At 48.3% G+C, this 12,099-nt stretch overlaps 2 protein-coding genes across 2 annotated transcripts in view; one reads left to right on the top strand and one right to left on the bottom strand.

The window, feature by feature from the left end:
* Positions 1–6,271, bottom strand: part of RABL3 (RAB, member of RAS oncogene family like 3) — a 32,001-nt gene extending 25,730 nt beyond the window's left edge. Inside the window, exons 1-2 of the mRNA XM_060236799.1 lie at positions 6,170–6,271; positions 1,629–1,720 (exon numbers count right to left, since the gene is read on the bottom strand). Coding sequence (XP_060092782.1) covers positions 1,629–1,720; positions 6,170–6,215 — 138 coding nt within the window. The 5' untranslated portion in view covers positions 6,216–6,271. The remainder of the gene's footprint in view (positions 1–1,628; positions 1,721–6,169) is intronic.
* The window catches only part of GTF2E1 (general transcription factor IIE subunit 1), a 58,963-nt gene continuing 53,073 nt past the window's right edge, over positions 6,210–12,099 (top strand). The window contains exon 1 of the mRNA XM_060236798.1: positions 6,210–6,500. The gene's annotated coding sequence lies outside the window, so the exon portion shown is untranslated. The remainder of the gene's footprint in view (positions 6,501–12,099) is intronic.

Here is a 12,099-nt window from a genome sequence, read left to right on the forward strand (position 1 = left end):
ATGGGGCAGCTAGAGTAGGAAAGACCCTACTAAATGTGTGTTCTTCTGCCTGCTCCAGATTAGCACTGAGTCCTTTGCTCCCAAGGAAGACTGGTAGAAGGCAAAAATGAATGCGGAGTGTGTACGCGTGATCTTCTCAAAGCTTGAATGGGAGCTGGTTGTCTCAGAGAAGACAGGTGGTTTCCTCCTGGAAGTCCTGGGGGGTGCAAGAAGTCTGGAGGAATCATTGGGACTCCTCTCCGCTCATGGACTCTCCAACTCCCAAGGAGTCCTTCTCTGCTAATGAGGCTGAACTGGGGCAGAATCTGGCACTGTGCCACGTACCACAAACAAATCAAATTTTCGTGAGGAAAAGCTCGTTCCCTGAAAATTTGTTGGTCTCTAAGGTTCTACCGGACTCGAATCTAGATGTTCTACTGCAGAACATCAACACGGTTGCTCATCGAAACAATCCAAGAAGAGGTTAGACGTAGTCTACTAATCCTACCTTTTCAGCTCTTGTGGGGGGGAAAAGGGTTCTGACACTGATCAGTGACTCCATTTATCCAATTACAATACTTGGCCCCCCGAGAAGGGACTGCGGCTCACTGGAAGAGCCTCTGATTGCCATACAAAAGGTCCCAGGTTCAATCCCCAGCATCTCCAAGTAAAAGGGCCAGGCAGTAGGTGATGGGAAAGACCTCAGCCTGAGAGCCCAGATGGGCACTACCAGTGTGAGCAGGCAATAACTGACTGTGGCGGACCAAGGGTCCGATTCAGCTTCATGAGTCCAAGTTTTTTTCCACCTTTACTGGGGTTTGTTTAAGAACATAAGAGAAGCCCTGTTGGATCAGACCAATGGCCCATCCAGTCCAACACTCTGTGTCACATAAGAACATAAGAGAAGCCATGTTGGATCAGGCCAGTGGCCCATCCAGTCCAACACTCTGTGTCACATAAGAACATAAGAGAAGCCATGTTGGATCAGGCCAGTGGCCCATCCAGTCCAACACTCTGTGTCACAGAAGAACATAAGAGAAGCCATGTTGGATCAGGCCAATGGCCCATCCAGTCCAACACTCTGTGTCACAGAAGAACATAAGAGAAGCCATGTTGGATCAGGCCAGTGGCCCATCCAGTCCAACACTCTGTGTCACAGAAGAACATAAGAGAAGCCATGTTGGATCAGGCCAATGGCCCATCCAGTCCAACGCTCTGTTTCACATAGCGGCCAAAAAACCAGGTGGCATCAGGTGGTCCACCAGTGGGGCCAGGACACTAGAAGCCCTCCCACTGTTGCCACCCTCCAAGTACCAAGAATACAAAGCATCACTGCCTCTGACAGAGAGTTCCATCTATACCCTCTGGCTAATAGCCACCGATGGACCTCTGCTCCATATACTTATCCAATCCCCTCTTGAAGCTGTCTATGCTTGCAGCCACCACCACCTCCTGTGGCAGTGAATTCCCTGTGTTAATCACCCTTTGGGTGAAGAAGTACTTCCTTTTATCCATTCTAACCTAACTGTTTTTTACTTTCCCAATTAGGCTTCAGGGATTTAGCACCGGTTAAATTACACGACTCACTTCTCACGCACTTTCAAACACACAATACCCCAAAGCGGCCATGAGTTAAGCGGTTCACCTACCCGGACGTCTACAGAGCAGCCCACCGTCCAAGACGGGTTTCCCAGCATCTGATTGTGACACAGCAGGTGAACCAGCGAGGACTTCCCCACACCTGCAAGACAAATTACAAAGCAAGCCTCCGGAGTAAGAATACAAGGATTGTTGCCTTTGACACGATTTCAATTTGAATGTGAGGTTAAAATGAAGCTTAACATGTATGAGCCCCAAAGGTCTTTACGATCAGCAACGCAACAACTTCTGGTGATACGTCCATCTGACCTTGACAAGGACCAGGGCCTTTTTGGTCCTGGCCCCTGCCTGGTGGAATAAGCTCCCCAAGGAGATCCAGGCCCTCGGGATCTGCTCCAATTCTACAGGGCCTGTAAAACACAGCTCTTTCGCCAGGCTTTCAGCTGAGGTAGCGGGCGTCACTTGTTACCAGCCTCCCCACTTCATTCGATCCCAGTGATATAAGACCTGCTGGACCTGGACAACAGGCCATGTCTGTGAGGCAGAACCTGCCATTTTAGTCTCTGTTGTCACTCTGTAGTTTTATATAATAAGAGCCTCGTGGCGCAGAGTGGTAAAGCTGCAGTACTGCAGTCGGAGCCCTCTGCTCACAACCTGAGTTTGATACCGGCGGAAGCTGGGTTCAGGTAGCCGGCTCCAGGTCGACTCGGCCTTCCATCCTTCCGAGGTCGTCAAACGAGTCCCCAGCTTGCTGGGGGGAAAGCGGAGATGACTGGGGAAGGCAATGGCAAACCACCCCGTAAAAAGTCTGCCGTGAAAACGCTGTGGAAGCAACGTCACCCCAGAGTCGAAAACGACTGGTGCTTGCACAGGGGACTACCTTTAACTTTTTTGTTTTAGTTTTATATAGGTATCTTAAATTGATCTTTTATTGTTTTTTTTTTTTACTGTCGATTGTTTTTATGGTGTAACCTGCCCTGAGCCTGTTCTATGGGAAGGGTGGGCTAAAAATTGAATAAATACATAAATACACACACCGGAACAATTCAAACCCCCGGGGTTCAGAAATTAACCTCACAGTGTTTCAGGTGGGTTGCTGTGTTGGGCTGTAGAAGAGCAAGATTTGAATCCAGGAGCACCACAGAGATTTTCGGGGTATGAGCTTTCCAGAGTCAAAGCTCCCTTCGTCACATCCAAGTACGAGCGGAGCTCCCTGATCCCTTCTATCCCAATCTAAAGGGAGTGTTGCAAAGAAGGAACTCAGGATGCACAGAATAATCTGCTTTATTAGACCGGGCGAGAAACACTTAAGGGCAGAATCCCCCCCTCTCACTTTCTGACTGGGATACAAGAACTAAGATCTCCATTCCCACTTGTATCTTAAAGGTCGTCTCTCTCCATATGTCCCTCAGAGAGCCTTGTGCTCTGCTGACCAACATCTCCTGGCTGTCCCCGTCCCCAGCCCAGCTTAGCCTCAGCCAGGGTCAGGGCCTTTTCCAGCCTGGCCCCGACCTGGTGGAACATGCTCTCACTTGGGCTCAGCAGGGATGGAATTCTAGCAGGAGCTCCTTTGCATATTAGGCCGCACACTCCTGATGTAACCAATCCTCCAAGAGCTTACAGGGCTCTTAGTGCAGGGTCCAGAGATAGAATTCTAGCAGGGGCTCCTTTGCATATTAGGCCACACACCCCTGACGTAGCCAATCCTTCAAGAGCTTACAGGGCTCTTAGTGCAGGGCCCAGAGATAGAATTCTAGCAGGGGCTCCTTTGCATATTAGGCCACACACTCCTGATGTAGCCAATCCTCCAAGAGCTTTCAGGGCTCTTTTTTGTAAGCTCTTGGTGGATCGACTACATCAGGGGTGTGTGGCCGAATATGCAAAGGAGCTCCTACTGGCATTCCACTCCTGGAAATCAGGAGTGGAATGAAACTTATTGCAGTTTTGCTGGGTCGGTTGTAAAACAGAGCTGTTCCATCAGGCCTTTGGTTGAAGTGGCGGATGCCCAATTATTTGGCCTCCCTTGCTGAAAACCGCCCTATTACATTTGCCCATATAAAGAGATGCCATTATTGTTCCTGCTGAAACTCTTTATTTTGTCATCTATCTGCCTTTTTGGAACCTTATGATTCAATGCATAAATTCACTGCCTTTTAAAATAGTTTTGATTAATGCATTGCAATAACTTCTCTTGGGCGTAATGATTGTAAAATTTATGGAAATTATTTTACTGTATATCTTTTTTTAAAAATTATGTTTGTTTTTAACTGTTGTAAGCTGCCCTGAGCCTGTTAGGGGAGGGCGGGATACAAATTTGATAAAATAAAATAAATTAATTAATTATCCTGTACGTTCTTTTATTGCTACTCGCCCTGAGCCCGCTTGCAGGGAGGGCGGGATATAAATCTAACAAACAAACAAAATATACGATGAAGGGAGCTTTGAGGGTCGAATGATTATACCCCACAAATCTTGTCAGTTTCTAAGGCGCTACTGGGTTTGAATCTAACCATAGAAAAAGTATCCGCTGTGCTCACCACCGAAAGTCAAACATCATACTGTAAATCAGCACGAGGGAAGCAAAGCTGGCATGGCGACAGAGCACTGTGATGACTTAAGGCCTTAGTCAACGACCCATTTTGTGGCACTATTTGGAGAATCATAGATTCATAGAGTTGGAAGGGACCCCCAGGGTCATCTAGTCCACCCCCCCCCTGCACAATGCAGGAAACTCAAACACCTCCCCCTAAATTCACAGGATCCTCATTGCTGTCAGATGGCCATCTCCCCTCTGTTTAAAAACCTCCAAGGAAGGAGAAATGCAGCTTAAAATGTTTTTTGCATGCGTGAAGTCGAAATAGGAAGCAGCCATTAGAAATTCCAATGTGCTCGCTGTTCAAGCAAGCATATTAGCTTCAGGCATAAAACCAGGGATGGAATTCTAGCAGGAGCTCCTTTGCTCCACACACCCCAATCCTCCAAGAGCTTCCAAGGCTCTTTTTTGTAAACTCTTGGGAGGACTGGCTACATCAAAGGGGGGGGGGGCAGCTTAATATGCAAAGGAGCTCCTGCAAGAATTCCACCCCTGCCTAAAACACTGTGTAAAAGAGAGTCTGACAAGTGTTTCATTTGGTGTATTTTAAAGGAATTGTACACGAATGCCAAAATTATGTCAGTTTTACCCGGGTGGCAACCATAAGCAGAAGTATTAAGCACAACGCAACACATGCCAGTTACAACTGTGGTGTCTTTGAGCTTTTGGCTATAATTCTTATTTGCTTTATTAGCAACTGGCATCAAATAAGCCAGTTAGAACTGGCTTATTTAAGTTAAGTTCCTGTCTGATGACCACACATCACGTATCAACTTCACCAAAGCTGATCTGACGAACAGCGCAATCCTAAACAGATTCAGGTGGGCAGCTGTGTTGGTCTGAAGCAGGGATTTCCAAACTGTGGCTCAGAAGCCACACATGTCTCTTTCAAACATATTGTGTGGCTCTTGAAGCCCCCACCCCCCCCACTCCATCGGCTGTCTTGGAGAAGGCATTTAAAGTTGCTTTCTTCCCACCTCTCTCCCTCTCATTTTGCACTTCTCAAACATCTGCCGTTCATGTCTTGTGGCTCTCAAACACCTGACATGTATTCAACATGGCTCTCACTTTAAGCAAGTTTGGCCAGCCCTGGGAAGCGACAGAACCATTTCCAGGCTGCGTCTGGCAAACCTGCTGCCCCATCCCCCGCTGGCAAGTGCAACCCTGTTCATATATGCCTTCACACTGAAAACAAAACCCCACCATCCACTAGCACAACAGGGAGAGAAAGTCTAGCACAGGGCTAACGGTAGCTCTCCAGATGTTTTTTGCCTACAACTCCCATCAGCCCCAGCCATTGACCCCTGGTCTAGCAGTCAGCTCTTAGCTGTGCTATCACTCAGGGGAATCTTTAGCATTCTCAGCCTGTGTGGTACAGTCCTCCCTCCTTCTAGGGTTGCCAAGTCCAATTCAAGAAATATCTGGGCCTTTGGGGGTGGAGCGAGGAGACAATGGGAGTGGAGCCAGGAGCAAGGCTGCGACGAACATAACTGAATTCCAAAGGGAGTTCCGGCTGTCACATTTAAAGGGACCCCACATCTTTTAAATGCCTTCCCTCCACTGGAAAAGATGAAAGATAGGGGCACCTTCTTTTGGGGCTCACAGAATTGGACCCCCTGGTCCAATCTCGTTGAAACTTAGAGGGTATTTTGAGGAGAGGCACTGGATGCTACGCTGAAAATCAGGTGCCTCTACCTCACAAAACAGCTCCTCAGAGACCACAGATCAATTCTCCATTTTACCCTATAGGAATTGGTCTCCATTGGGAATAAGAGTTCCCAGCAGACATTTCCCTCCGCCCTTATCCCGCTTCCTGACGACCCCGAAGCGGGGGGGAGGGCCTCCAAACCGGGAGATCCCCTGCCGCCACCAGGGGATTGGCAACCCTAACTCCCTCCCAAGGCAGGGCTCTACCACTTCCTTCTCCCGCATGCGCAGTTCAGACCTCGGCTTCACTTCCGTGGGCTGTGCGCGGTGGGGCTCGGAAGAAGCTCTCACCTGAATCCCCCAACACCAGCACCTTCACCCTTTCCAAGGCAGCCATTACCCCGCCGCCGCCGCTCCGGCTCGCTCCTCTGCTTCCCTTCCCGCGGCCCTTCGTCCCCTACGTAGACCTTCCCTCTTCCCTCGTTGGCCGACAGTCACGTCACTCGGTACCGAAGCCGCTCCACGATTGGCTGCTGGAGGAAGCGGGGCGGAGCCAACAGCGGGCAGGTGCGTCGTAGGATGCGTCACGCGGCGTCGTGTGATGATGACGCAAGGCGCTGCCGTGACGCATATCTCCGGAGCCGGCAGCAGCGGCGGAAGAGTTCCCCGGAGTGTCTCGCAGGTCAGTCCGGTGGCGTCGGGGCCGCCTGCTGGGAGGGGGAGCGGCGCTTCCTCAAGAGACCCCCCACTCCCCGTCCCCGCCTTTCCTTGGCGGGCCAGGCCGGTCGCGTGGAGATCGAGGCTGCCGCCGGGCCCTGCAGCTTCGCAGGCGAGGCTGGGCGTCTAGCTTTCTGCGTGCGGGGAGCAGTGCCCCCTCTAAGCTGAGTCCGCGTGAGCTGACTCACCCATTTTTAGCCTCCAGCTCACACATTTTTCTCTTAGCACGGGAAGGATGGCCCCAGAGCACAATACTTAATTCAGGAGCTCACGCTTTAAGGCCAGCGGCTCACAAAGTGGGATTTTTGCTCACAAGACTCTGCAGCTGAGAGGGGACATGGGCAGGGAGCCCTGGACGCCTGCGGGGCGAAGGGCCACGTGGCTAAGACGGATTTATTAGAAGCCCGCCTTTGCCGTATCGTGTGTCTGCTCTGCTCACGGAGGAGGAGCACTCATCAATAAATTTTAGAGTCCAGTAGCACCTTTCAGACCAGGAGTGGCCAAACTGCGGCTTTGGAGCCACATGTGGCTCTTTCACATAAGAACATAAGAGAAGCCATGTTAGATCAGGCCAATGGCCCATCCAGTACAACACTCTGTATTACACAGTGGCCCCCAAAAATTATATATATATATATTATGTGTGTGTGTATATACACATACATACACACACATATACACACTGTGGCTAATAGCCACTGATGGACCTCTGCTCCATATTTTTATCTAATCCTCTCTTGAAGGTGGCTATGGTTGTGGCTGCCACCACTCCTGTGGCAGTGAATTCCACATGTTAGTCACCCTTTGGGTGAAGAAGTACTTCCTTTTATCCGTTTTAACCTGTCTGCTCAGCAATTTCATCGAATGCCCACGAGTTCTTGTATTGTGAGAAAGAGAGAAAAGTTCTTTTTTCTCTACTTTCTCCATCCCATGCATTTTCTTGTAAACCTCTATCGTGTCACCCCGCAGTCAACGTTTCTCCAAGCTAAAGAGCCCCAAGCGTTTCAACCTTTCTTCATAGCGAAAGTGTTCCAGTCCTTTAATCATTCTAGTTGCCCTTTTCTGGACTTTCTCCAATGCTATAATATCCTTTTTGAGGAGCGGCGACCAGAACTGCACACAGTACTCCAAATGAGACCGCACCATCGATTTATACAGGGGCATTATGATACTGGCTGATTTGTTTTTAATTCCCTTCCTAATAATTCCCAGCATGGCGTTGGCCTTTTTTATTGCAAACGCACACTGTCCTGACATTTTCAGTGAGTTATCTACCACGACCCCAAGATCTCTCTCTTGGTCAGTCTCTGCCAGTTCACACCCCATCAACTTGTATTTGGAGCTGGGATTCTTGGCCCCAATGTGCATTACTTTGCACTTGGCCACATTGAACCTCATCTGCCACGCTGACACCCACTCACCCAGCCTCAACAGATCCCTTTGGAATTCCTCACAATCCTCTCTGGTTCTCACCACCCTGAACAATTTAGTGTCATCCGCAAACTTGGCCACTTCACTGCTCACTCCCAACTCTAAATCATTTATGAACAAGTTAAAGAGCATGGGACCCAGTACCGAGCCCTGCGGCACCCCACTGCTTACCGTCCTCCACTGCGAAGACTGCCCATTTATACTCACTCTCTGCTTCCCATTACTCAGCCAGTTTTTGATCCACAAGAGGACCTGTCCTTTTACTCCATGACTCTCAAGCTTTCTAAGGAGCCTTTGATGAGGAACTTTATCAAAAGCTTTCTGGAAGTCAAGGTAAACAACATCTATTGGGTCTCCTTTGTCCACATGTTTGGTCACCCCCTCAAAGAAATGTAACAGGTTAGTGAGGCGAGATCTTCCCTTACAGAACCCATGCTGAGCCTTCCTCAATAACCCGTTTTCATCAGTGTGCCTACTCATTCTGTCCATGATAATGGTTTCTACCAACTTTCCCGGTATTGAAGTCAGACTGACTGGCCTGTAATTTCCCGGATCTCCTCTGGAACCTTTTTTAAAGATGGGGGTGACATTTGCTACCTTCCAGTCCTCAGGAATGGAGGCAGATTTCAATGAAAGATTACAGATTTTTGTTAGAAGATCCACAAGTTCAACTTTCACATATATTGTGTGGCTCTCAAAGCCCCCACTGCCCCATTGACCATCTTGGAAAGGGCATTTCTCTCTTTAAACCACAGCTGGCAGCTTGGAGAATGCATTTAAAGTTAAAGTTGCTTTCTTTCTACCTCTCCCTCCCACATCTGCCTTCTGCCCTGTTTTGTGGCTGTCAAACATCTGACATTTATTCAATGTGTCTCTTATGTTAAGCAAGTTTGGCCATCCCTGTTCAAGACCAACGGCTCAGGGAATAAGCTTTAATGTGCATGCTCACTGATTCAGATTTTTACAGCCCAAATCGGCTGTAACTTGAAGAAAGTATTTCTCTCTTTAGATCGCTTCTCCAAGACAACCCAGCTGGTGGCTTGGAGAATGCATTTAAAGTTGTTTTCTTTTCACCTCTCCCTCCCCGCTGTCGATTTGCCTTCCTTCCCTCCTTTGTTCCTTCCCTCCTTCCCTCAGGTATCTGATGTTCATGTCCGTTGGCTCTCAAACATCTGACATTTATTCTATATGGCTCTTACATTAAGCAAGTTTGGCTACCCCTGTTTAAGACCAGCAAAGTATGATTCAAGGTGGCTTTGGTGTGCCAGTATACTTCCAAGGGAAAAATGAATTGGAAGAAAAAGCATTCAAACTTATAGACCAGGCTGAACAGCAAATTAGCATGTCACATGATGGAAGGATTTTGAGACAAAACGGGAACAACAAGCCGTGTACAGGATCAACAGCTGTATGGATCCAGTTAAGGGGAAACAAAGGTTGAAGCAATAAACATGTCAAAATGGGAGATGACTGTGTAAGAGAATCCTTTCTGATTGTCTCAAAATGTCTCCATTATGTTATATGCTAATTAGCTGTTCAGGGCCGTCTATACATTTTAATGGTTTTCTTCCATTTCATTTTCTTTGAAAAAGTGTGTTCGCACACAAAGCTCAAATAAAAGTTTGTTGGTCTTAAAGGTGCCACAGGGCTCAAACTTTATTCGGTTGCTTCAGACCAACATGGCTACCCACCTGGATCTACCCTGTTCACGAACCACGTACCTGTAAAGCAAACAGATGTTGTCTGGTTTCTTACATACAGAGGTATGCACATACGCATCTATGTATGTAAGAGAAGAACCAACTTGTGTTTGGCTTACAAGTGAAACTGGGTACCAGCACCTGGATAAACATACGGGTTAGATCACACATTGAGCTCTGTTGAAGGTAGTATGAGAACTGCTCAACAGGTGTACAAAGGAAAATCAAGTGCATGCCTAGGATTTCCTGGGTTGGGAAACAGCTGGAGATCTCTGGGTTGGGAAACAGCTGGGAGATTTTGGAGGTGGAACCTGAGGCTGAGGAGTGTGGGGTGATGGGAGAGACTTCAGTGGGGCATAATGCCACAGAGTCCACCTTCTAAAACATCCGTTTTCTCCAGTGGAATTGATCTCTGTCACGTGGAAATCAGTTGTGACCCCAGGAGATCTCCAGCCGCTATCTGGAGGCTACATACACAACAAGAGGAAGCAGTGAGATTAAAAAAAAACCCAAAACCCTCAAAGGTTCACAGCTGCAAATTACTGGCAACAAATTTATAATCAATTTAAAGAGTCCAATTGTGAAAAAAATTCAAAAAAGTGCAGTGTAAACATTAAAACAATTTCATATATGTTGTGGTCACCCAAATTTCACTTTGACTGTCTGGAGGCTGGCAACTCTGTGCTGCTCAGATTTTACATGTGTTCTGGACCGCACAGCCCTTTACACTTGAAAGTCAGTTCACAAGTTTCACTTTCAAGTGTAAAGGGGCTGTGTGGGAATCCGAACACTCCCCACTACCTGCCATCTGAATCCCTTTCTTCCCAAACTCAGCTACGGGCGTGGAAGAGAACTGGTCTGGGATGAAAAAACCCGGGGTGGAAAGCAAGGAGGATCGAGTTCCTCTGATCTGCACCTCCCTTTGGATCTGAAAGTTGCCCCCTGGTGTCCTACCTTAGCTGTGTGCAGGGCTGACGCGAAGTGGATGTGGCTACACCTATTGCATTTAAAAGCATAACAGCATCCATGATGGTTGAGGTGAATAGCCCACCTAATCCATTGTCCTGTCCACAAGCAGGGCCCCCAGGCGACAACTCTCCCCTCCTCCCCAGCAACTGCCAGTCCCTGTCATTTGGCTTCAGAACTTGGAGGCCCCAATCAGCTATCATGACTGTTAGTCTGTGACAGACCCGCCATCCATAAATTTGTCCAGCTCCCTTCCAGTAATTCTTCCAGGCTGTTGGGTTTCACCCCACCTTATGTTAGTGATTTTCACGAGGCAGCAGCTTGTTGTGTGAAGGAGCTCTCTTTTTTGCCCTTTCTTGAATCCTTTGCTGATCAGCTTTACGGGAGTAATCATTTTGGATGGTCTGTTTGCGTTCGTTGGCTGGTAACACTGGATGCATCGCCGAGGTTTGAAGGAGCTTCCAAAGTGCAGTGCTGGGTTTTCCACTGCTGGTCGTCCAACCAGACTCTTTGATACGTTGACTTCTTCTTTTTTTGCAGCCCAGTTAAAGTAGGAGGCAGTTAAGAACATAAGAGAAGCCATGTTGGATCAGGCCAATGGCCCATCCAGTCCAACACTCTGTGTCACATAAGAACATAAGAGAAGCCATGTTGGATCAGGCCAATGGCCCATCCAGTCCAACACTCTGAGTCACATAAGAACATAAGAGAAGCCATGTTGGATCAGGCCAATGGCCCATCCAGTCCAACACTCTGTGTCACATAAGAACATAAGAGAAGCCATGTTGGATCAGGCCAATGGTCCATCCAGTCCAACACTCTGAGTCACATAAGAACATAAGAGAAGGCATGTTGGATCAGGCCAATGGCCCATCCAGTCCAACACTCTGAGTCACATAAGAACATAAGAGAAGCCATGTTGGATCAGGCCAATGGCCCATCCAGTCCAACACTCTGTGTCACATAAGAACATAAGAGAAGCCCTGTTGGATCAGGCCAATGGCCCATCCAGTCCAACACTGTGTCACATAAGAACATAAGAGAAGCCATGTTGGATCAGGCCAATGGCCCATCCAGTCCAACACTCTGAGTCACATAAGAACATAAGAGAAGCTATGTTGGATCAGGCCAATGGCCCATCCAGTCCAACACTCTGAGTCACATAAGAACATAAGAGAAGCCATGCTGGATCAGGCCAATGGCCCATGCAGTCCAACACTCTGTGTCACACAGTGGCCACAAAAAAACAGCAAGTGCCATCAGGAGGTCCACAAGTGGGGCTAGAAGCCCTTCCACTGTGCCTCCCCCAAGCACAAGAATACAGAGCATTACTTGCTCCAGTCAGAGAGTTCCAACAATACGCTGTGGCTAATAGCCATTGATGGACCTCTGCTCCATATGTTTATCCAATCCCCTCTTGAAGCTGGCTATGCTTGTAGCTGCCACAGAGACATTCTTGGTGAGGGT

This window comes from Heteronotia binoei, chromosome 4, assembly GCF_032191835.1.
Source record: "Heteronotia binoei isolate CCM8104 ecotype False Entrance Well chromosome 4, APGP_CSIRO_Hbin_v1, whole genome shotgun sequence".
Classification (NCBI taxonomy): domain Eukaryota; kingdom Metazoa; phylum Chordata; class Lepidosauria; order Squamata; family Gekkonidae; genus Heteronotia; species Heteronotia binoei.